The 25839-nt window shown below is 33.3% G+C and overlaps 1 protein-coding gene across 2 annotated transcripts; it reads right to left on the bottom strand.

Annotated features, from left to right (window-relative positions):
- Nucleotides 1-925: 925 nt before the first annotated feature.
- On the bottom strand, nt 926-21200 carry LOC132745299 (elongin-C). Of its 2 annotated transcripts, none has more exons than XM_060734186.1 (4): nt 21052-21200; nt 14292-14480; nt 7616-7664; nt 926-3267 (listed from the first exon to the last, which is right to left on the bottom strand). In XM_060734186.1, exons 2-4 carry the CDS (start codon nt 14458-14460, stop codon nt 3126-3128), a joined length of 360 nt encoding a protein of 119 aa, XP_060590169.1. In that variant the 5' UTR covers nt 14461-14480; nt 21052-21200; the 3' UTR covers nt 926-3125. The 2 variants fall into 2 exon arrangements, with proteins under 2 accessions (XP_060590169.1, XP_060590170.1); XM_060734187.1 differs by having other exon boundaries at nt 21071-21184.
- Nucleotides 21201-25839: the final 4639 nt, after the last annotated feature.

Here is a 25839-nt window from a genome sequence, read left to right as displayed (position 1 = left end):
GCTACATGTAATATTTCGAAAGCGGATCGATGTATATATATTTTTATTCAATGGCAATGTTGTACACGTGTTCTATTATATATAGAATGGTAGACTGTGTTTTATTCACTCGAGTAATTGCATATTGCAATGCCAAGAATGGGTGTAAGATGCTTACCCACCCATTGTAATATTTAACGCACACCCATTGTAATATTTAACGCACACCCTTTGTAACATTTAACGCAATCTAATGATGTATTTTAAATTGCGACATATTCGAGTAATTTTATGTCGAATGTTGTTGATGATATGTATGACTTGAAACACACAAGCAGTTATGTGAAGTTATATATTCATATAAGAATGAATAAAAAAAGGTTAACAATAAGCTAGTTTGCGTCGTTGCAACGATCTAGTAAATCAAGCTTTACAAAGCATCTCGTGAAAACATACAGGTTTCCATTACAGTGGTGATGATAATCTATGTGAATTAATTTATTGACTAATACAAGTGTTATATATTTAATGGCCAGACAAACCATATATTACATTTTAAATTTATCCGTTGTGTTACTATGTTGATTTTTTGTTGCCTCCATTGAAAAAGGAATAATTAAAACACAGTTGTCTGAAAGACTTTAGTAGGAAGCATGGGAGTATAATCGATGTAGGTTTCCCATATGTTCCGTATAAAATATTCACACAACCCCGGTATAGATCTGAACAACCCATGCAGTTTCTTAATCGGGCGGACGAGCTGTCAGAGAGATAATGTAAGACAGGAACTCAATACTACGACTGTAAATTATATATATCCACACGATAATATCCTAGCTGACAATGTCATTTACATCATTCCACCTCAAGGCAAGCAGGGTGTACAGCTTCCAATACAGGAAACATATCGCAAATGCACAGTGGTCAAAGATGATATAATATGAGAAAAATTTCCATGTTTTATTGTTAAATAATAAACAAAGACATAATACATAAGACACGATGGAATATGAGTTTTCCAAATGAGCTAAGTTGTTCAATATTTTCTACAGAGTTAAAACATTACAGTAGAAAACAATGTATACATCTTTTGATATTATTGCAAATTGTCAAAACCATTTTATGCATGAGATTACAAGTCAAAAATGGTCGTCACTCAAACATAAAATGATATGCCAAGATCCACCTGCTAGCTTCATAAATTGTGTGATTTACCATCAATACATACATTTTGATCTTTACAGCTTATGTAGGAAGTTAAGTAGTGACAATCATTCCTACCAAAAGGTGAGAAAAATTTACATTTTTGCTTCTCCAAATAGCGAGACATAAAAGCTAAACTTTGTCATTATTTTCAAACAAAAATACATATTTATCAGAACTATTGGACATTGTATTTTAGTGTCCATACTTAAAACTTTTATTTTTAACCTGACAGCTCATTTTACATGTGAGTAACGGCAGAATTGCTATGTTTATGTAACGGTAGTTAAACAAGACTAAAATTGAAGGAATAAGAAAAGTAAACAAGACAACTGTATTCTATTATATCAGTACAAAACACATCATAGAAATAATTCTTACTCGAGTAGGAATTTTGATTACAAATTGGTAATAAGTTAAAGTTAAGGTTGCTAATTACTAGTACTTTATATAGTATAAATATTACCTATGTTTACATTACCCAAATTATAGGAATATATTGTAATCAAAACAACAAAGTGACAAAATCATACAGCAAGCAAAATGCCTCAACAAGAGATTACAAATTTCTATTTCATTTAAATTGCATGACAAAATCAGACATCAACAGCAAAACAGTATACATATTTCTAGGCATGAAAAAACAAAAGCAGGCACAAACTTAGGTTTTTTAAAATAATGTAACACTTATAGGTAGAATATTAAACCCTCATTCATTTTCTCCAAGTCATGTTTTAGATAATACATGTATTATTTACTTTAATTTCATCTACATTATGCATTAAAGCATTTACACAGATATTCAAATAATGCCATATATAATGTACATTAAGTGCCAAGTGATATAAATTATCCCACAAAGAAACAATGACTAACACATAATAAAAGTACTCTATAATTGTGTTGTTTTCATAAAATGATCATTAGAAAATTGAGCAGCTGATGTGAAGGCAAGCCTGACGTTATACTGACAGCTGAAGTCCATCAGTATTGCTGCACTAATGTACCAGTTGACCTGACTACTGACAGCTGAAGTCCATCAGTATTGCTGCACTAATGTACCAGTTGACCTGACTACTGACAGCTAAAGTCCATCAGTATTGCTGCACTAATGTACCAGTTGACCTGACTACTGACAGCTCAAGTCCATCAGTATTGCTGCACTAATGTTCCAGTTGACCTGACTACTGACAGCTAAAGTCCATCAGTATTGCTGCACTAATGTACCAGTTGACCTGGCTACTGACTGCTAAAGTCCATCAAAATCGCTGCTATTACTCAAAAGATTAAAGAGCAAAAAGGTTAAATTCCCACAAAGCCAGAGAGTGCAAATTATATGAAACTAAAAAGAATAAATGAAAATCTAATCTAACACTTAAACAACACGAAAGTGCACCTTTAAAATCTAAGCATTTGAAAAACAATTTTGTAAAACAGTTTCAATGAATTGTTAAAATAACCCATCCTTTACAACAGGCAGCAAAATGATTTCAAGTTGCACATTGTTTTTTTTAAATGTTTGAAAAAAAGAAGAAAAAGATTTGATTTTTTTTTTACTCTGTTAATGCTTATGCAATATTATTGTAATTTTAAGATTACAAGTGATAACAAAAAATCTAGACATAAATTATCTTTAATAAGTACAAACTGATATGGAATATTCATTACTTTAAAAAAAAGTAATCCATGAGAGACAATAATGATTATTACATAGTAATATTATTACATAGTAATAACTTATTTATTTAATTTCCTATTATCAAGACAACCATTATCACGTCTTCAAACTGTTCCTTACTACTAATTCAATTCAGTTAAAGAGATTTCACTAGATAATTTATATTATTTTCATTCACTTTTTATGTGGTAAAACAATCCTCCATTCAAAAGAGAGAAAAAAACAATAACAATGGAAGATTTACATCAAAAACGTTAAAGTTAGCTTAACAGTCTAAAAAGTTGGCAGCCATAAGCAATTCTAGAGCAATTTCTGGTGCAATTGGGAACTCTGGAATCTCTGTTGAACTGTTTGTATATCGTACTTTGTAAGTGAAGTACATGCATACCTTCTGTAAAACGTGCGATCTGAAATACACAAATTGGATGAAGATATTTATAAAATTTTCTATTGAGCAATATGTCATTTTCTTTTTCTGGTGCTGTACCATAGACAAAGAAGCTTCGCAATGTACTAAGTCATTCATAATGATACTTGAGCCTGTTAGAATATAAAATGCATGCACCAATGAATTGAAGCTCATGAACTAATGTTTGAACCATAGATGCTCTACATGTTCTTTCTGACTAAACTGCTCACTGTTTATCAGCATTATTATCTAACAAGTGCTGTCACATGTCATTATGCTCAACTATTTTCTGTTTGGTAGAAAATATTTTGCATGGCTCTCATTGCTTAAGTTCAGAAAGACGATCAGTAAAAAATCATTCTAGAGATATGGGTCTCAATTATGATAAAAAGATGCCTAAATTTTCAAGTGTAAAACCTTAACCAGAAATGATTATAAAGGGTTATTACTCATGAAAAGGCCATGATAATTATGGGTCTTGGTTGATGAGCTAAAATTGTTATTTGAAAACATAAGCGGCTTTTAAAGCCAAGTTTCAATTGAATAACCTTAGTTGTTACCCTGGCAAAACTGCGACACAAGCTCACTAATGTTAGTGCAGCTAAACTCATATCAGATGTTCCCACTATATTCAAACTGACATGTCAGAAGAAAGTCTTCACTTTAAATCAGCTGCATAAATGGCATTTGCAATTTATTACATCTCTACAACTGAATAAATAAATAAAATCTAATTATAATTTCAATTAATATAACTACTAATTTAATAACTTTGACTTAATTCAATGAATTAGCGGTAGGGTAAGGAATTAAGGAATGTACAGATTGATTCAAAATCAATGAGACCTTCAAACTCTTTTTGACCTTGGTATGCAATTTGATACATAATGCAGGAAACACAACAGATCAGGTTGCTCATTAGCAAAAGTTCTGCAGGGTCTAGACGATCAACAATTAAATCACTCTTTGCTATACACCAGATCAATATTGTATATAACTATTAACCAAAGATAAAATGTCTTATATACAGACAATATCTGATTCCAGAAAAGTAGCACATACATTCCAGTACAAAACATTTTAACATGACCAACATGATTAGGTGCTGGATTGCAAAAACACCCACGACCATATGCACTCGCTGAAGAACAAACATTGTGTATGAACAATCTGAAAACCTCCATGTTCCTTTTGACAGCATATATCCCATTTCAAGATAAGCAGGTAAATAAGCACTAGTGCTTTTTTAAATACTGATCCCTAGCTATACAGATCATGTCATGTATATCTGACAACAAAATGCGTTGTTGATTTGTCAAGGGAGAGATGTGAAAGAAATAGAAAGCTTGAATCATTTCACATAGGAAACTTGTACCACATAAAACATACTTCCTTGCAAAATTTCCATTACATGAACTTTCAAACAATCTAAGGGAAACAACTCCCAATTTTATTTTTCATGGAGAGTCCTTAGTTAACCCTAAATCCTAGGACTTATGAGAAAAAGTTTTTGCAATAAAGACCGTTTCAAGTAACTGTCCTATCTTTTGTCTTAACTTAAGACTTATGACCAATTAACTCTCCTGAAAAGTTACAAAATACAATGGCACGCGCATAATCCTGGATTGGAGTTACTATGTAATTGATTATAGCAAGTATAAAAGCAATGTATTGCCCTCTTATCATGTTGAGTGAAAATATATACCATATTGCACGAAAAACGATAAAATGACCGTTTCATTTAATTTCATAGTATTGTTTGTTTGTTTGTTTCATTTTACGCCTTTTTCCAACAGTATTTCAGTCATATAGGCGGGTAGTTTCCTAACCATCGTTCCTGGAGAGTTACACCAGTACTAGACTCCCTTCCTCCGCGCTAAACTACCAAAGCATCTCCCGGAGATAAAACCCATGCCAAAGAGGTAAATGGATTAGAAGTCATCGACTCTAACCTCTCGACCACGGAGGCGGTAATTTAAACAAGAGCTGTCGGTAGGACAGCAACGCTCGACTATTCTTAGTGCTTGATAGTAAAAAAAATGCTTGATACAGTTGCCTCCTCCTGTTTACAGGTTGGGGTCATGATGGTGAACAAGTGTGCAAAGTTTCAAAGCCATATGCCAATGGACTTTGAAAATATTTGAACTATTACAAAAACTTTAACGTAAATTCTAAGTCGAAAAAGGGGCATAATTCTGTCAAAATGCTTGATAGAGTTACCTCCTCCTGTTTACAGGTTTGGGTCATGATGTTGAACAAGTGTGCAAAGTTTCAAAGCCATATGTCAATGGACTTTGAAAATATTTGAACTATTACAAAAACTTTAACGTAAATTCTAAGTCGAAAAAGGGGCATAATTCTGTCAAAATGCTTGATAGAGTTACCTCCTCCTGTTTACAGGTTGGGGTCATGATGTTGAACAAGTGTGCAAAGTTTCAAAGCCATATGTCAATGGACTTTGAAAATATTTGAACTATTACAAAAACTTTAACGTAAATTCTAAGTCGAAAAAGGGGCATAATTCTGTCAAAATGCTTGATAGAGTTACCTCCTCCTGTCTACAGGTTGGGGTCATGATGGTGAACAAGTGTGCAAAGTTTCAAAGCCATATGTCAATGGACTTTGAAAATATTTCAACTATTACAAAAACTTTAACGTAAATTCTAAGTCGAAAAAGGGGCATAATTCTGTCAAAATGCTTGATAGAGTTACCTCCTCCTGTTAACAGGTTGGGGTCATGATGTTGAACAAGTGTGCAAAGTTTCAAAGCCATATGTCAATGGACTTTGAAAATATTTGAACTATTACAAAAACTTTAACGTAAATTCTAAGTCGAAAAAGGGGCATAATTCTGTCAAAATGCTTGATAGAGTTACCTCCTCCTGTCTACAGGTTGGGGTCATGATGGTGAACAAGTGTGCAAAGTTTCAAAGCCATATGTCAATGGACTTTGAAAATATTTGAACTATTACAAAAAACTTTAACGTAAATTCTAAGTCGAAAAAGGGGCATAATTCTGTCAAAATGCTTGATAGAGTTACCTCCTCCTGTCTACAGGTTGGGGTCATGATGGTGAACAAGTGTGCAAAGTTTCAAAGCCATATGTCAATGGACTTTGAAAATATTTGAACTATTACAAAAACTTTAACATAAGTGGTTACGCCGACGCCGACGCTCGGGTGACTGCAATAGCTCTACTTATTCTTATCGAATAGTCGAGCTAAAAAATGGTGACGAACCCCCTTGCTTGCTACGCAACTGCAATTGTACAGTGTGCAGTAATATTATTATTTATAGATGCGTCTTGTTTTGCACGCCATATTTGGCGCTACATTGTGATGTCATGTAAATAACTCTTCAAACGTCTGTACAGCTTTAATGTCTGAATTAAAGATAATGGTCTTCGGATTTATTTTCTTAGTTAGACCATTATCTATCATTCTAGATAGTTTTCAAAACAAAATTCAACGAAAAGTTGTTTGATTTTGGAGTGGTTTTGACTTAGGACAATCTTAAGATACCTTTAAAACACTTCTAGACTTAGGAGCGTTTTTGGACATAAGTATAGGAGTCAATAGTTAGGACCTTTTTTAAGACTTTCTTTTAAACGCAAAATTGTCACAATTTTTATCTTAAGACAAACATAAGACTTAGGACTCTCCATGAAACGCAGCCCAGCTTTTTAAATCTTTATTACAAATATAAAGAAAATGCCTATAAATGAACGTTTCCTGTTGTTGTCAATTTAATGGTAATGGACACTGGTTCGTCAATAAATGTTAAATAAAATTAAGCTTTTAAATCATCATGCTACATAATAATGTATGTTATTTTACATAAATCATAAAGATATTAGTATGGTGTAATTAGTAAGAACACTATCACAGTATACAGTCAATACATCAGGACACTAAAGAAGAATGTAAATTTCACTGTATTGTCTTTAATAAACCATTTCAATCAAAATAAGATTATTTATTGAAAGCTTATACTTATCGTAATGCGTTATAAAGAATGATAATATAGACATTAAAAACTGTATGGTCCATTCATTACGTACATTTGTGAAATACGGTGCACTGCATAAACCACAGTAAGAGTTTATTAGAGAAATTATTTTTTGTCCAACAGGATTGCAGTATTTCAAATGAGTTGTAAAACATTTACTTTGGTAAATCGGCAAACTGTTAATCAGTCTAGTTAATCGACTGTTTTTAAAGATAATTTAACACTAAGCAGGTACGCATTTACAAAATTTAATTAGTCTGACCAGTTTAACTTTGTAAATATGTACTTATAAACATTAACCTATACATAATGATTTAAATGTACATGTATATACTTACGGTATTTCTCTAAAATTTATTTCATTTGTTTCATTTTCAGCAAACTGACCTGCAACAACCAAAATAATTAATTTTAATTATAGTTATACAGGTCTGGAATTCAATATCAAGATAGAAAAGAATTCATTTTATGATCTAACTTTATGCTTTCATATAAACAAGAAAGTATTTATTTTTCTAAAATGTCCTTTTGTTAAATGCAAAAAATTAATAGAATAAAATCTAGGTTGGTATAAAAACACACTTTAATTCCTTGTTTCTTATGTAAAACTAGAGCTCCGTGAGTCGGATGTGTCACCTTGTGAACAATGTAGTTTAGGAGAAATGGCCAGGACAAAAATTAAATAGGAAATACCAAAGGGCAATAACTAAAAAAACAAGATATGTTTGTAAAACATGTATGCCCCCTATCAGCAGCCAATTATTCATGTGATAAGGTAATTATGCATGACTTCTGACCCAGTGATCAAACAATTAATAAGGGTTATCAAGTATCTACTGGTCATGACCTTGACCTTTGACCCCTTGACCCAAAACTCAATAGTGGTCATCTGCTGGTCAAGACCAATCATCATACAAAGTTTGAAGTTCCTAGGCCTAAGCGTTTTTAGTTAATTGATCAGAAACCGTTTTTACTTACAAGGTCAATGTGACCTTGACCTTTGACCCCTTGACCCCAAAATCAATAGGGGTCATTTGCTGGTCATGACTAATCATCATGCCAAGTTTGAAGTTCCTAGGCCTAAGGGTTCTTTTATTATTGATCCGAAACCGTTTTAACATACAAGGTCAATGTGACCTTGACCTTTGACCCCAAAATCAATAGGGGTCATCTGCTGATCATGACCAATCACTATGCCAAGTTTGAAGTTCCTAGGCCGAAGCGTTCTTTAGTTATTGATCAGAAACCGTTTTTACTTACAAGGTCAATGTGACCTTGACCTTTGACCCCTTGATCCCAAAATCGAAAGGGGTCATCTGCTGGTCATTAAAAATCACCATACCAAGTTTGAAGTTCCTAGGCCTAAGCGTTTTTAAGTTATTGATCAGAAACCGTTTTTACTTACAAGGTCGATGTGACCTTGACCTTTGACCCCTTGACCCAAAACTCAATAGGGGTCATCTGCTGGTCACCACCAATCATCATACAAAGTTTGAAGTTCCTAGGCCTAAGCGTTTTTAGTTAATTGATCGGAAACCGTTTTTACCTACAAGGTCAATGTTACATGACCTTTGACCCCTTGACCCTAAAAACAATAGGTCATCTGCTGGTCATGACCAATCACCATACCAAGTTTGAAGTTCCTAGGCCTAAGGGTTCTTAAGTTATTGATCGGAAAGCATTTTTACCTACAAGGTCAATGTGACCTTGCCCTTTGACCCCTTTACCCCAAAATCAGTAGGGGTCATCTGCTGGTCATGACCAATCACCATACCAAGTTTGAAGTTCCTAGGCCTAAGGGTTCTTTAGTTATTGATCGGAAACTGCTTTTACCTAAGAGGTCAATGTGACCTTGACCTTTGACCCCTTGACCCCAAAATCAATAGGGGTCATCTACTGATCATGACCAATCACCATACCAAGTTTGAAGTTCCTGGGCCTAAGGGTTCTTTAGTTATTGATCGGAAACTGTTTTTACCCCTAGAGGTCAATGTGACCTTGACCTTTGACCCCTTGACCCCAAAATCAATAGGGGTCATCTACTGATCATGACCAATCACCATATCAAGTTTGAAGTCCCTAGGCCTAAGGGTTCTTTCGTTATTGATCGGAAACCGTTTTTATCTACAAGGTCAATGTGACCTTGACCCCTTAACTCCAAAATCAATAGGGGTCATCTACTGATCATGACCAATCACCATATCAAGTTTGAAGTTCCTAGGCCTAAGGGTTCTTTCGTTATTGATCGGAAACCGTTTTTACCTACAAGGTCAATGTGACCTTGACCTTTGACCCCTTGACCCCAAAATCAATAGGGGTCATCTACTGATCATGACAAATCACCATACCAAGTTTGAAGTTCCTAGGCCTTAAGGTTCTTTAGTTATTGATCGGAAACCGTTTTTGCTTACAAGGTCAATGTGACCTTGACCTTTGACCCCTTGACCCCAAAATCAATAGGGGTCATCTACTGATCATGACAAATCACCATACCAAGTTTGAAGTTCCTAGGCCTTAAGGTTCTTTAGTTATTGATCGGAAACCGTTTTTGCTTACAAGGTCAATGTGACCTTGACCTTTGACCCCTTGACCCCAAAATCAATAGGGGTCATCTACTTGTCATGACCAATCACCATACCAAGTTTAAAGTTCCTAGGCCCAAGGGTTCTTTAGTTATCACTCGGAAACCATTTGGTCTACGGACCGACGGACCGACAAGTGCAAAGCAATATACCCCCTTTTCTTCGAAATGGGGGCATAATAATAAGTGCAGATCAGCAGTTTCTGTGCACTGCACTTCTTATCAATAAGATCTATCATTCTATGATGTTCCAAGTCAATAGCTTTCATACTTCAGGGCTGGGAATCAAAACTGCGTCGTATCCTACAAAATGTAAACAAACGCCGCCATCTTGGAGCGAAAAACGTATGTTTTTGTTTATAACTCTTTTTGTTGGAAATGACTGAAAACAAGATATATGTATTAACACGCTACACTATTTTCCGCTTCGTTCGGTATATGTTGCTTGCACAACTATTTTGTAAAACAAAAGTTATAGCGAACTTGCAACTCGAAGCTAGGCAGAATTTTTATGAAAATGTGTGGATACGACGCAGTTCATATTGCTTTATCTATCGTTTTTTCCTTCAAATCAATTATATATTTGTTTCAGAGTTCACCATAAACTTCGAAATATAATTTTGCATCATTTACTAAAATTTTATTAAAAAGAGATGTTTATTTTCTAAGAAAATAATGATTTTTACGAAATGATACGACGCAGTTGAAAATAAAATATGATACGACGCAGTTGTATTTTTGGCAGTCTTTTCAACAGGGATACTTTTGGCAATATTTTTCTATTTTATGGAATAATCACTTGAGCTAGATAAAAACCCAGATCATTTGCGGTGTAAAGCAATGTTCTGTTGATTATTTAGAATACAATTTGTCATGTCCAATATAACATTTAATTTGAAAGTTTACATTGCGGAAGCTACTTTTCAGTTAAACATGAACATGTTACCTTATTGATCATAATATCTGAAATAATTTCTTATATTTTCCTGTATGTTCAATATTATCCCTAATTTTTTTCGCAAAAAAAAATAATGTAGAAATCTATTAACTTAAATTCATTTTGGCTAGCTACGCTCTAAGTTAACTGTGTTTCTGCAAGTTCTGGGTAATGACTGCTTTTTTGTGGTTTCTTTTCAAACTTTCACTCTACACATTAGCTTTACTAGGGGCGAGGGCCTTTGTGCATTATTTCAGGCAAAATGTTGTACCTGCAGAGAACCGTCGACATTTTGAAACTAGCTTGATAGGTTTTCCACACAAAAGAATAAAAAGTCCCTGGTGGTTTTCGAATTCATAGCAGTTCAGTTCAAGTGATTTGAATTCAGTAAACATAAACAGCTCGGCCTCGGTCGGACACACCTGTCTGATTTGCTTTTTCAACAGAATTTCTTAACGTCAGCTGTACAAATAAGCAGCTTTTTTATTAACTTCTGGCGTGAAGTTTTAAGATTATAAATATTTGAAATAATTATAAAGAGAATAAAATTTAAATTTCTTATTTCGGTATTAATAGCAGAGAAATTTTCAATGTAAACAGGGGGTAATCCTCTGTGAAGTCATTTTCTGATACGATACGATAATCTGACCTTAATTTTATGTTCAATATTGTGAAAACTTCTTCAATACTGTTGAAAGATCATGTCTGCCTATATCTGTATCAAATTTATCGGTGCACAGCGTAAAATACCTTTGCAAAACGGACACCTTTATTACAAAATAATTTGAAGTTGTATCATATGTAACTCAATTTTGAAAAGTTTTTTGATGGAGAAGAATGATACTTAAGTGCAAATATAGAAAAAATACATTCCGTAGACCTTTCCTCATCGGCGATCAAGAAACGCAGTGGTAAAGTTCCGCGGCGCTGAACATAAAATGACTAAACGGAACGCATAACCTACTTGCAAAAATATATTTTAGCTTAACCATTATAATATAATTTAAAAAATTTAATGTTCAGTTTCAAATAATAAAGCTTATCTGTCCTCGTCGATTATTAAGAAAATGAATACAATAAAATTGGCACGTAAAAGACATAAGTAATAACGGAATTGACGGAAATTATTGCTCATTACAAGTAACAACGGTAGGCATGCAATTTGCGCATTCCCGATAGCGAGAGACCTTTTCAAAATTTATAATTTTTTCTCTTTTTTTTTAAGAAAAAAGTCATTCCTGATTAATACAGGGTCCAGTGGAGGTTACAATGGAATATTGAATTTTGTATCAAAAATAGTAATAACTCCCATTTCAAACTCACGTGAACAAGTTTATAAGCATGCTAAGGCAACAGTAGAACACGTTGTCATATGGATGTGCGATCACGTGTTTCAATGTATATTGCATTTGATACAGCTTTTCTGAATTTGTAGATGCTTATGATTAGTACTAAAATGCGACCGAAAAATGCAGCCTTAATAGAATTGTATTACATTTCCATTTTTATGAAACCAATGAGTGACCTCTGCTTTTGACTTAAGTTGTAAACAAGAACATAATTTAAATAGTTTAACCCATATTCAGCCTGCAATGAAAATACAACTGCGTCGTATCATATTTTATTTTCAACTGCGTCGTATCATTTCGTAAAAATCATTATTTTCTTGGAAAATAAACATCTCTTTTAAATGAAAGTTAAGTAAATGATGCAAAATTATGTTTTGACGTTCATGGTGAACTCTGAAAACGAGTATATAATTGATTTGAAGGCAAAACGATAGATAAAGCAATATGAACTGCGTCGTATCCACACATTTTCATAAAAATTCTGCCCCGCTTCGAGTTGCAACTTCGCTATAACTTTTGTTTTACAAAATAGTTGTGCAAGCAACATATACCGAACGAAGCGGAAAATAGTGTAGCGTGTTAATACATATATCTTGTTTTCAGTCATTTCCAACAAAAAGAGTTATAAACAAAAACATACATTTTTCGCTCCAAGATGGCGGCGTTTGTTTACATTTTGTAGGATACGACGCAGTTTTGAATCCCAGCCCTAATACTTGAGGAGAATGACAAGGACAAAAATAAAGTAAGAAAATCAACAAAGGGCAATAACTCAAAAAATAAGAAATGCAGAGTATCAGTTCTTATGCACTGCACTTTTTCTTAATGAGATCTATCATCCTATGAAGTTTCAAGTCCATAACTTTTATACAGAAATGGCCCGGACAAAAATAAAGTATAAAAATTTACAAAGGGCAATAACTCAAAAATTAGGAAGTGCAGAGTACCGGTTCTTGTGCACTGCACTTCTTCTTAATGAGATCTATCATCCTATGAATTTTCAAGTCCATAGCTTTTTTAGTTGAAGAGAAATGGCCCGGACAAAATTAAAGTATGAAAATTAACAAAGGGCAATAACTCAAAAAAAAAAGAACTGCAGAGTAACGGTCCTTGTGCACTGCACTTCGGGTTATTGAAAGAAGCATTCATACCAAGTTTGAAGTCAATCAGACTTATAGTGACTGAGTTATGCTCCGGACAAGCTTTGGGGGGCGCCGACAACGACGCCGCCGACAAAAGTAACCCCTATATGTCACCTTTTCAAGGCAACACAAAAAATATCATAACATGACAAATATTCATTTACAATGTACCTTCTTCGTTTCTTAAAGGGTATAAAGCTATATATATATATCTATTATCGAATACTTTTTTTTTATTCAAAATGGTAAAATTATGTCATTTCCATAATCTTTTGGTTGTTATCTAAAAAGTTGTAACCTGGAATGTTTCTGTTACTTAAAACACATGAATACTGTATACAAACAGAATTAAATGTTCTGAATCAAAATATGCAGCAGTTAGCTTTAACTTCAAGATTGATTTCAATTGTGAAATATTGATTTTGTTTATGCCCGATTCGCTAAAAACGAAATTTACCAACATATACAACATATATATTATTTCTTTCATACATTTATTTTGGAACTATTTTTTTTTCAAAATTCAAACAAAATTATTGCAAACTGCAAGCAGCAGAGAGCAAGATAAATCTTAATACACATTAAATATAATTTATATGAACCTTTTTTTTTTGTTGGGTTATTAAGCTGCACCAACACCGACTGTACAGGTCATATGACGACTTTTCAGCTTTACTGATGGAAGAAGACCTTGGGTGCCTTTATGCATTATATCAGGTACAAAAAGGCACCCGAGTAGAACCACCAACATTATGTAAACTTGCTGGATAGCTTCCTCACATGAAAGAATCCAAAGTCCCTAGTGGGACTTAAACCTACAATCTAACAAATTTTGAGTATTCATTATCATTGATATTAACATTAATTCCTACATTAAAAATTGAGTACATAAATCGTAAGCATGCTTCCTGAAGTCTAATATAATAACTGAGTTATCAGTATTTTATCATGAAATCCGAATGTGAACTCATATGAAAATACAATAGTTAGTATAATAATACATACCTGGCCCACTCAACATAGCTTTAATAGTGCCAGATGTTAAAGCGTGATCTCTTTTAACAATAAATTCATGACCATCTGATGACACAAGTTTTACATACATAGCATCTGGCCCTTCACAGCCCCCATACACCTTCTCCTCATCCCCTTTATCTCCTTTCTCATCAGACATTATGTTGTTTTAACCCCAAACTGAAAATGAAAATTGTGGCATCTCAGTTAATCTATCAGTTGTTGGTTACTAATAAAAGAGAAAAAATTCTTTTAAGTTTGTTTGGTGAAGTTTATTTCCAGTCAAACATAATATACTGATGTACAGTTAAATTACATTATAAATTTGAGGTTTTAACACATACATTGTATATCTAGTTTTGTTCAATTATGAAAATTGAAGATGAGATAAAGCTTGATATCAACCATTTTTTAGGTAATGAAGTATTCGTTTTTTGAAACAATTACAAACATCAATCTGAATTTTTGTCTGAATATCTCATATAATTTCATGAGGTGAGACTTATTAGACCGATGAAACGTGATAAACTGCACATCACTTTTCTAACATTTAAATGGCAAATATGTGAGTAAGCGTTACACCCCTATTTTGTCAGTTCAATATGCTGTGTTTTGTTATAGTGTAGAAACGTATAAATAACAGTGCCAGGGCTTTTAGTGGGATTTATCATCTTCATTTTCTCTTTGGGACCTTTTAACATGGCTTTAAATAATACTGGCTTCTTGAACTTTAAAAGCCAAATTTTAACATTTAGTCCTTTCATCTGATGCAGCTTTTAAGTTTTGGGACGCGTAACAAAACCTTATCAGAAAAAACACTGTCAATAACATCAATTACACAACTTAATTCAGACCTTGACATTTTGGATCAGGCATTTGTTAGTCCGAATAACTCTGGATTGCGATTCACACATTAAAAAAATTAAAAAATTCTAAGTTATTGCATAAAACCTTCATTTCACTTTTGTCTTGTATACATTTCACATGTATACATTTACCCTGTTAACAAACGTTTATTTTCAACTAAACTTAAATTCTAAACTGTTGCTATAGGAAGTAATGTAGAACCCATTCTTTACAAGTATTTTTATTTTTCATTTTATATGTTTTTCTAAACAATACTGTTATTTCTTTTAGTATTAGAACAATTTGATGATCTGTGGTACGATCCATGAATTGTTTACCTACAGCCCTACCTACAACAGTCAAGAGTACAAGGGTCAACAGTACAAGGGAAAACAATGAGAAAATTTGCCCTCCTACAGGCACAGTTCTATCAAAACAGAGAGACAGACTCCAGGAGAATATAAATGACGGATTCACCTTTCATTTTTTGAGAAAAACAAGTTATTTGTAAAAATGTTAAAAGCACACAGATTGTTTTTATAAACAGATTAACCCTGAATCAAATGGTAAAACATTTTGAAAAGTTGGCAGTGAAGTGCTGATTTTTTTTTACCTCTCTAAGAATATCAGGTAGTGTATGTTCTTAAAGAAGTTACTTGGTTCATCAAAAGTTTTTATCAGGATATGCTTTACTTTATTCCATAGCATGCTCAAAGAAAGAATACCAGGGCATCAGAGTTCTGGCATGATTACAGGCATCAGAAAATATTTCAGTGTCACTTGTCCTGCAGGCTGCAGGAGTAATAGTTTCTAAATCCAATGTGCAGGCAGTATTTTTCTACTTGTCCCGCATCAAGTTCTCTGAAATTTTACCTGTAACTAAGAGCGGACAAGTTGAGTTTTTGACCTCTGGTGATTATTGGTGGACTTTTGCAATAGGGCTATCTTCAGTGTACTGTTCTATCACAGTATAAATACGAGTACGCTAAAGGCCTTGCTAGGCTTTGAAAATCGAAAAAATATTATTCCCTACAATTTGTTGGCGTGGCTGGTTATTACTGACTTGGTCAGGAAATTGGTTGCATGGATAATATACCTTACATAGTTTAAATAAAGTAAATGGGTGCTGGATAGTTATTTTGTTCTTGAAGATCAACTGGAGATTACAATTTAAAATTATTGACAAGAAAAATGCCCTAAATGCCTGTGATCAAAATCAGTCAACATAGCTAAAGAGACTTCAAAAAACAGGTTTTATAGTACTGCTAGACCTGTTCACTGAAGCCAATTCCATATCGAAAGTCAACCAGAACTGTGACTGACATATTTATGTCATGCTGTTATTCAATAAATTTGCCTGATCTGGACAAAAGCTATTTTAATACAGGTAGTCAGATATATTTGGGACACTTCAGTCTATATTTTTGAACACAGAACGTTAGATTGATGAAATAATGCCTCAAAGTTTTTCAGTGGGTTTACATTTCATAAAATTCGCCGCCATTGCTGCCCTAATTATCATGTGACTAGGGAGAATTTAGGTTCGGATACCTTTGCATGACATTTGGTGACCCATGACCCCAAATGCTATTTTTAAATGGAAACATGGCTTTGCAATAATGAATTACAGTGTATTTATTCAATAACAGACATTGTACCAAAAACATATTGGATTTATATTGTTTTGAGTGATGATTTATGAATTATTTGTTTGTTTTTATTTAATATCATTCACTTACTAAAAATAGTGTATGGTCCATTACTAAAAATAGATGCTAGAATTCCCAAAACTTGAAGTCCCGCGAGATTTCATTTGGAAGCAGACTCCATATTGGTAAACATTCTCTACATATTTCCCTAACAAATAGTTGGGTACACAATGTCATTGAAGTTTCATTTAAATTAAAAACAAAACATGAATTGATTTGATTTGTTTATCAAACATTATTTTAATTTGACCAAAATTTGATTAATAAGGGTGATTTTAATACGGGGAAGTCAAAGACCGGGCCCGCGAAGCGGGTCCGGGCTTTGGCTTGCCCGGCTATAGACTACACGTGTATATTTAAAAGAAAATCAAATAAAAAACAATTAAAAAATATATAGAATTCTATACCTATCAATGAAATTTTCAGTGTCAGTTCTAGTCGGGCGCCGCCATTTACAATGTAACTCAATGATAAAAGGCGGGGTATTCCGATAACGGAACAAATCTCAACTTTTCGGATCAATGATAAACGTTGAGTGTTCCGAGTGAAAACAGAAGCGGTGCATGTTATACCGAATGACAATTTTAAAACGGAAAGAATGAAAGGAATTTTTTAACGACTTCCCCGTTCATAGGCTTTGCCTAATTTCATAATATGAAAAAGGCAAAGCCTCAAAGCGAGCTTGATGTACTTTTAACGTGAAATAGTATGAAATAATAGCTCATTTTTATTTCAAATGCAGTGACGAGTGCGTGTGACGTCACACGTACTGTGTTAAAAATGGCTCCGCCCATGTCGTTAAATGAATAACGAGTTTTGAAAACGTTTATAAAACTTTGTTTATTTTATTTCTCTCTATAATTTTTCAAGCGAAATAAAGATTATTAAAAGTGAAATAAATGTAAAACTTAAAACGTTTGCGACATTAAAATAGCGTAATTGATTTGTTTGTTTTGCACGTGCTGTTTGGCGCTACATTGTGACGTCACGTAAACAATACTTTAAACGTCTGTACAGCGTTAACGACTGAATAAAAGATATTGGTGTTCGGATTCATTTTCTTAGTTAGACCATTTTCTTTCATTCTAGATAGTTTTCACAACAAAATTCGACAAAAAATTGTTTATTTTTTATCAGATTTTTCAAACAAAATGGCGCCTTCAATTTACAATTTTATACACAGCTTCCGTTATTCTGATTCCATGTCCAATTATGGTTCCCAAAGACGTGCGCGGGTGACCAGTCTACACATTCGTTTTCAGTCAGAATTCCTCAGTTTTTATGGTTATCTTTGAATTCGAAAGGTTGCGATGTGTCCAATTCGGTACTTCGGACGAAAGTTTTCAAAACCATCACTCAGCAGGTACTCGTGTTACTGTAAAGCTTGCTTTGCGAGCAGGCCCTTCGGGCCAGCCCGTCGAGCTCGCTATTACGGGGAAGTCAAAGACCGGGCCCGCGAAGCGGGTCCGGGCTTTAGCTTGCCCGGCTATAGATTACACGTGTATATTTAAAAGAAAAACAAGTAAAAAACATTTAAAAAATATATAGAATTCTATACCTATCAATGAATTTTTCAGTGTCAGTTCAAGTCGGGCGCCGCCATTTACAATGTAACTCAATGATAATAGGCGGTGTATTCAGATAACGGAACAAATCTCAACTTTTCGGATTAGTAATAATCGTCGAGTGTTCCGAGTGAAAACGGAAGCGGTGTATGTAATACCGAATGACACCTTTAAAACGGAAAGAATGAAAGGATTTTTTAACGACTTCCCCGTTCATAGGCTTTGCCTAATTTCATATTAGGTTTTTAAATACAGCACACAAACTGCCAAAATTCTGGTAGCCTTAGCAAATAGGGTTGACCCATATATCCTCCAGTACTTTATTTCGACGCATCTTAATTACGACGCCATTTTTGTTTTGACCTCGATTTCGTTTTGGGGTTTCCGTGTGACGTCATTCCCGCGCTTTTTTGTAAGTTAACATTTCGGTGATTTCTATCAGCGAAAATGTGGAAAGTAGGCGATTTTGACGTAATATTTTCGTACTTTTTAATAAAAACACTTAAAAATGGTGTTTTTTTCTTATTACTAATTTTGTATAATTTTGAAAGTATAGTTTTCTCAAAATTGATAAAATGACAGTCGGACCAGCCGACACCCTAACTCGCCGCTATTTTTAGAAAGCCATGAGATAGTATTATGACATGGTATGTGACCACCAAATATATAATTCACTGTGTAGGAAGGTGTACTCGTTAGCTCATTATTGTGTGACTTTATGGATGCATTTATATTAAAGTTTGTATTCTATTAAGTTCTTTTCTTGTTATGTTGCTTTATTATTAATATTATCTATGTTATTTTTTACAGATCCTGAAGTCAAGATCAGGAATTATTCACCAACTTCAATGACAACAGCTATTTATTTTTTTTTAAATGCAGAGAGACATAATTACTGCTTGTCAATATGCTGTATTGTATATCTGCTACTGGCATAAATTCAGCATTGCTGAATGGTAGTACTCCTGTGACAGATGGTACTGTTTCAGAGAGTGATTGAAGCATATGATTAAAACTTTATCTCCAATCACATATGATTTCTTCCAGAAAGGTCTGAATCTTGCCCAGTTGTTATATTTTATGATCATAAGCATAGATATCACATCAATTTCAATATTGTTCAATGGGCAAGACAAGAAATGATTATTTTACTTATTCACTTGCTCATACATGCAATGTTCTACAGCCCATGGATATCTATAGGTTGTTTCAGGCCTTTGAAAAACATTTCAATAGGTGCGGACATAAATTTTGAGAGACCTGTCTTGTCAGGGTCTTTCAAATAGAAAATATATTTGAAAGACCCTGGTCCTGTGGAAGGTCAATCACTAAATTACATAATGACATATGTAAGCTTGAATTCAGTGCCTATTTAAATATAAAGCACTGTTATCCAAGATTTTGCAGTCTGTTTTCAGAAAGCCTTTGAAAACCAGTCTAACTCTTCTCTTTCACTGATTAACAGCAAGAGAAATCTCAGTCAGAAGATGCAGCCAGCCAGGACCAGGATTTAAACCTTCTTTCCTGCCTGAAAATGAGCCACTCATTGAGTCTGACACTGCTCCTGTTATATCTGAAACTGTCTCTCCTGCTTCTTTTTTTCTTGTACAAAGAAACCTCACTGACATGTAAAAAGCCACCTACTAATGAAAGAAAATATTTTAGCACAATTGTGAGTGGTAGGGCAATAAAACAGATGTTATCTTTGTTGTTTTGGTCTACCTGTAATCATTGTAAAGCATGTTTGAATTTAGTCTTCTCAAAAAACTGAAATCCTGATTAACTGAAATAATTGTCATCTTTTATTTATTTACTTTTGTGCTTGAAATGTTTCGTGCTGTTTACAAAATTGCTGTACATCATTCTCGCAGTGAAAAGGAAGTGTACTTTCGTTTTAGTAAGATTAGATATAGAAACCAATCAAATGCGTCGTTTCTCTGTACTCTCATATCCGCCATATTGGAAATCTATGCTTGTCATATTTTGATTATTTTTGTGTTAACGATAGTTTTTAGTTAATGAAAAACGTTGTAAAAGATGAAGAAATGAATAAATTTTTCACTGCTTAGGTAATTTGTTAGTTGTCACCTTATTTTGTTACGGTAAATAGTGATTGTTTCTTAGGTGCGTCGGAACTACGTACACCAGGATATTTACTGTCGCACAACGTCAAAATAAAAGCAACATATAAAGTTATGGAAGCCAGAACTACAGTCAAAACTACTATGAAATTAAAATAAGTCAACACTACTATGAAATTCCCCTTCAAAATGATGGTTTTGTCTATATTGAAAGATTTATTTAGCAATAGCATTGAAATTATTAATAAATTCAAATTAAAGACAAAGAAATCCGAACATAAAAATTTCTTCCAAATTATTTCACAAAATAAATAAATAGAGCAAATACAAAAAAAAATTCTATCAGGAATAAAGACTACAATATCAAATCTTAATCAAGAGAAAAAAGAGAATAAACGACTGAGAAATAAAATAATATGCGTCATTCTCAAATTTGGCTACTGTACACTGATGTAAACAAAGCGAAAAATATAGACAACCATTATCTTTAAATATTGCGTCAATGTAACTATAAATGATAAGACGCCGAAATTACTCTACTGCTACTTACAAAGAAAAGGGGCGCTTACGAGGGACTTATTCTAATTCACCGTGAAGAACGGTGTTTTTTTTCGGCGAGCAGGCGCTTGTCCCTATCAACAGTTCCCCGGATGTTGGTGACCCCGTGAGAAAGTTACCACTACACCGCTTTTGACACGGAGGAGTAATCAGTCTGGAGTTCCTTCCCCTTTCGCTACTAATACTTGTTAGATGCCGGGAACCAGAATAAGGAGTAATTCGGTATGTGAAGCATGTGAATAGAATAGAATAGAATTTTTGGTTGTAGAGATAACTCTGACACATAGATAACTCCGACTCTTGATAAATATTTTTGTTTTTTACTTTTGTTTTTCAAAAACAAGCACATGGTCACCTAGTAATATAGGAGCATGACAGAATGTGATTGTTTTTTTAATTTGGTAAACCTTTTAATGAACTCGTGTCAAATAAAATTACTGTAGATCTACTTAAAAAAGACAAATAAAAAAAGCAAAAACAAAAAAACGTTCTTTTTACTAAATTACAATAAGGTAGATTGTCTTGACCACAGACCACTGGCTTGGAAAACAATTTTGAAGAAACAGTTGAAATATCAACAAAATTGAGTTATCGCTTACGGAGTGGACATTTGTTTACAAATTATGGTTTAATAAATGACATATTGTAAATAATATATTTTCTATTAACTTACGTTTAATCTTGGACGACAAAAAATATTTATTTTCTCCCAGGTTAAAAATATGATATAAAACAGGGTCTTTCTATTTGAAAAACAATCTATAAATAATAAACTGAACTATATGTGGCATTATTATAATAATAATCTTTTAACTGAACTTTGTTTTGATGGGTCAATATTTGTAATATAACAGCTGTAAGATAAAAATAAATAAGCATATATGGATGAAATAATAGTTGATAACATGCAAATATCACAATATAATACAACATATTGCATAATAGAAATACATTTTATATACACTTAACCTAATGATCAAAATTAAAACAACCATGAAAATGAGGGATCAGTCATGTTTCAATACCAAGACTGGCCCAAAGACCATCATGCTGCTTGAGCATATATCAGTAGCAGCTCAACCAAGTAGATATGAATATAAAATAGCATGTAATGAATATAAAATAGCATTTACATGAATATAAAATAGCATATATACATGCATCACAATAAAAGTTTGAGATGTTTATGTGTCAGTCGCTGATCTTGACATGGCCTTAAAACTGAAATAAGACGATGTGGGGTAAGAATTGTGAGAAGAAGAAAAAAAATAAAATTTAGACAATAAAAAGGCTTCAAAGTTGTTTATCTTCCAAATAAAATTTGGGTATATCTGATCAGCTGCCATCACTCAAATCAAGAAACACAAGTGGCATGACAGAAAACTACCTAGTCTCCACCCTAGGGATCCTGAACTCTATTAGAGGCAACATCGGATGCCGCCGGGATAGAATGTTAAGCCTTCTAAACTACTTAATCCATCAATGAGGGCATTAATAAAGTGAAATAAAAACTTTAAGCTGAAATGCCTTAATTACTCAGTGTACATAGCGATGAAACAAGATACTGCTGTGGGGCGTGAGGGATATACATGTGTATGACTGTTTTTATTTGCATGGTGTATTCCGGTATGCAAATGTTTTTTTTTTCGGGATTGTGGACGTTATTGTAAGTCTCGTCATAATTTTAGAATGTCATTTAAAACTCGGTAAAATCTTATGTTGAATAAGATATTTACGAGAGAATTATTGAAAATCTTTAAAGCAGTGTAATACTCGTATATTTATGGGAGGAAGTCCACAGATTTTAAATTTCCGAGACATTTAACTGGAAAGTTTGTTTCCGATATTCCTTTAGATTATTTTATAATTTGGACGTGTAAACGTTTCAGAAATATCCTTATGATTATTATACTAATTTTAGATATTTTGATATTCCCGGATTTCGGTTTGTAATCTTAAAATGCCCAATGAAAATCTTTCTAATATTTAGTTCTTCCTTGTAAATTTTACTGGAAGACAAACCGATCTCAGACGGGCACTTCATTCGAAAAAAATCACTTTGATGGCCACGTTGTGGTGCATTGGCTTATTTTCTTCGGTAGAACCCTTTCAAAGTCCATTTTCCTCAGTTCCGTACCTCAGGTGGATTCGGACCGTATAGTGCACGTTTATCCTTCCGTATTTCCGCCTTCATAGTGTATCCCTTCACGCGTACATTTTTAAACGTTTTAGATAAACTAAAGGTACAATCCTTATAAATCGTTCTCCTATTGATTTGATTTTGGATGTTTTGGTCCTCATGGGCTCCTTGCCGTTGGTTCTTGTTGCTGGGACGTGTGGGGTTGCGTTCATTGAATTCGCCTTTCCTTGTTGATCTTGCTTATCATATTTTATTAGAGTGATTTCCCTGTGTTTGAACGCAGTTTTTTTGCTGAATTGTGTCGGAGACTGCGTTCTGTAAACGTCGGATTGCCTTGATCGTCTCTGTTCTCACTTTTTGAAAGTATTGTTGACGTGCTTCAATGACAAAATGCATGATACTCACAATCAATTATATAAGGCTTTGTCTATTATTTTAGCAAGTACAAATACGTTGTTCTCTAGGAATGTTTGTCTATTAGAATGTCTAAATTTCGTAAAAAATGGCAAATCAAATTTTATTTTTCTACAGTTTTGTTGTTCAGTATACAACATGTTTGTGCAAAATACTTGGTTTGTGTGGGTATACAGTATACATCATGTATATGAAAAAAGAGGGATGCGGACGATAGATATTGATATTACTAAGTATAGAGTAAACAAAGAGCACGAAGACAGTCGGCACGTCAAGTCACTCGGAAAAGGTTAACAGTTAAAAAGAAGACATATATAAGATATTATATACTCATAAAATAGCAGTGGGAAATGTCAAGGGAACTTTGTAAAATGTAAAAGCATTCTGGCAATCTGTTATGGTGAGATATGCTCAATTTTACTGGCAGCCATATTGAACTGGTTAAGTGCGCGGAATAAAAAAATAATAAGTGGTGAAAGACTGGAAAGATTCTATCTGAACAATTCAAGTTTGACTATTTGGGGTGGGGTTGGGGACATGGCTGACTTTAGATGCATATTCTAGCTGTGGTCGAACAAGGGTCTTAAATGCCAATGCATTACATGTACAGACTCAAACAAACCGAGTCTGCAATTCTCTTGTAATTCTGTTGTGATTAATGCTTCCGAGGGATCACGTTACTTCCAGATTTTTAAAGGTGTTCTGAGTGTACCTTTATATTACAGCATAAGAAGCCAAGGGTTTGGTTTGTCATTTTTTTACTTATTCGTCCCATTAGAAACCATTTGATATATTCACGCCACGGTATGTAGCCGATGTTACCACCTCTAAAGTAGTCCCATGATAATATGAAATGTTTCCTTCTTGTTACGCGGATAACACGACATTTGATAGGTTGAACTCCATGTCCCTATCCACCTCCCTGTTTTCTAAGATATTGAATTTTTTGAAGGGTTTTCGTTTGTTGATCTGGATTTATGGTTAGGTATATAGCAGTATCATCAGCATATAGACGAACTTTTGATTGAACGTCATGTGGAATTAATTTATGTATACAAGAAAGAGAAAGGGTCCAAGGACCAACTCCTTAGGGATTCCACAAGTCACCGGTATGACTTCAAAGAAGGATCCGCAGGGACATAGACGGAACGGAGTTAGCTTTGGAAGGGTGACATATTGGTGAAATATTTTGACAAAAACAGAAAACAATGCAGCAGGCGAATTATGCGTGTGTTTGAAGATTATGCAAGCATCTTGCACATGTATATGACAAAAATTGTAATAGATGTCTTTTACAACTCTTAAATTTTATATATATATATTATAACTAATATCTAAATTATATTTCGACTTGTTTATTTGAGAAATATTTTTTGCCATAAAAGATAGTACTAAAACTCAAAATACCCAATTATAATTGCCTTTTTATTTTGTACAGGATTTTTTTCCAGAAAAAAATATCCATTTTATAGATGAATGTCCGTCATTGGTCATTGATTATTGAATACAACTTAATTTGAAACCTGTCTCAACTTTTATTGTTACTGATAAGCATTTGATTTTGATTATTTATATTCATTTTTAAAATTATTAATTTAAATTTAGTTGACTTTTAGATATATATAATTATTCCCTTTTGTACCAATATAATAAATTCTGATTCAGAGACGCTTACTTTTTGTACAAAGGAAATTAAACCTTTCTTGGATTTTTGATGAGAAAGAATTAATACTTTGATTAAAACATTTTGATACAGAAGGTTATCATGCTTTAATTTAAATTTTAAAAGGATATTATGATTTAGTAATACTTGGATCCAGAAGAATAATTTAACTTAATTAGATTTAAATCTAAATTTTGAGGAAATTGAATCACATGCATATTCAAAATACCTTAAACCGTTTGTTTAGAAAGTTTAATAATTCATTATTTTTATTTTTTTATTTAGAGAGTTGATATGTATATATGATATAAAAGCAAACCAGTCAAGCAAAAGGTCATCCATTTTAGACATAATAATATTAACATATTTTTTTTAAAAAAATTCTTATTTATTAATTCATTTAAAGCATTATTACAATTACAATCTTAAGATTAAATATACAATAAAAGCATCTTTATGCTCATATTATCAAATTCACTGAATCATCAGGTAATGTAATTAGACCAGGAAAAATCATACTGTTAACAACATAAACTCTGATTTACTTCATTATATTGATTGTG

The sequence above is a fragment of the Ruditapes philippinarum genome, unplaced genomic scaffold, assembly GCF_026571515.1.
Source record: "Ruditapes philippinarum isolate M1 unplaced genomic scaffold, ASM2657151v2 ctg5177_1_1_1_1, whole genome shotgun sequence".
NCBI classification, from domain to species: domain Eukaryota; kingdom Metazoa; phylum Mollusca; class Bivalvia; order Venerida; family Veneridae; genus Ruditapes; species Ruditapes philippinarum.
This window is presented reverse-complemented; position numbering and strand designations above follow the sequence as displayed.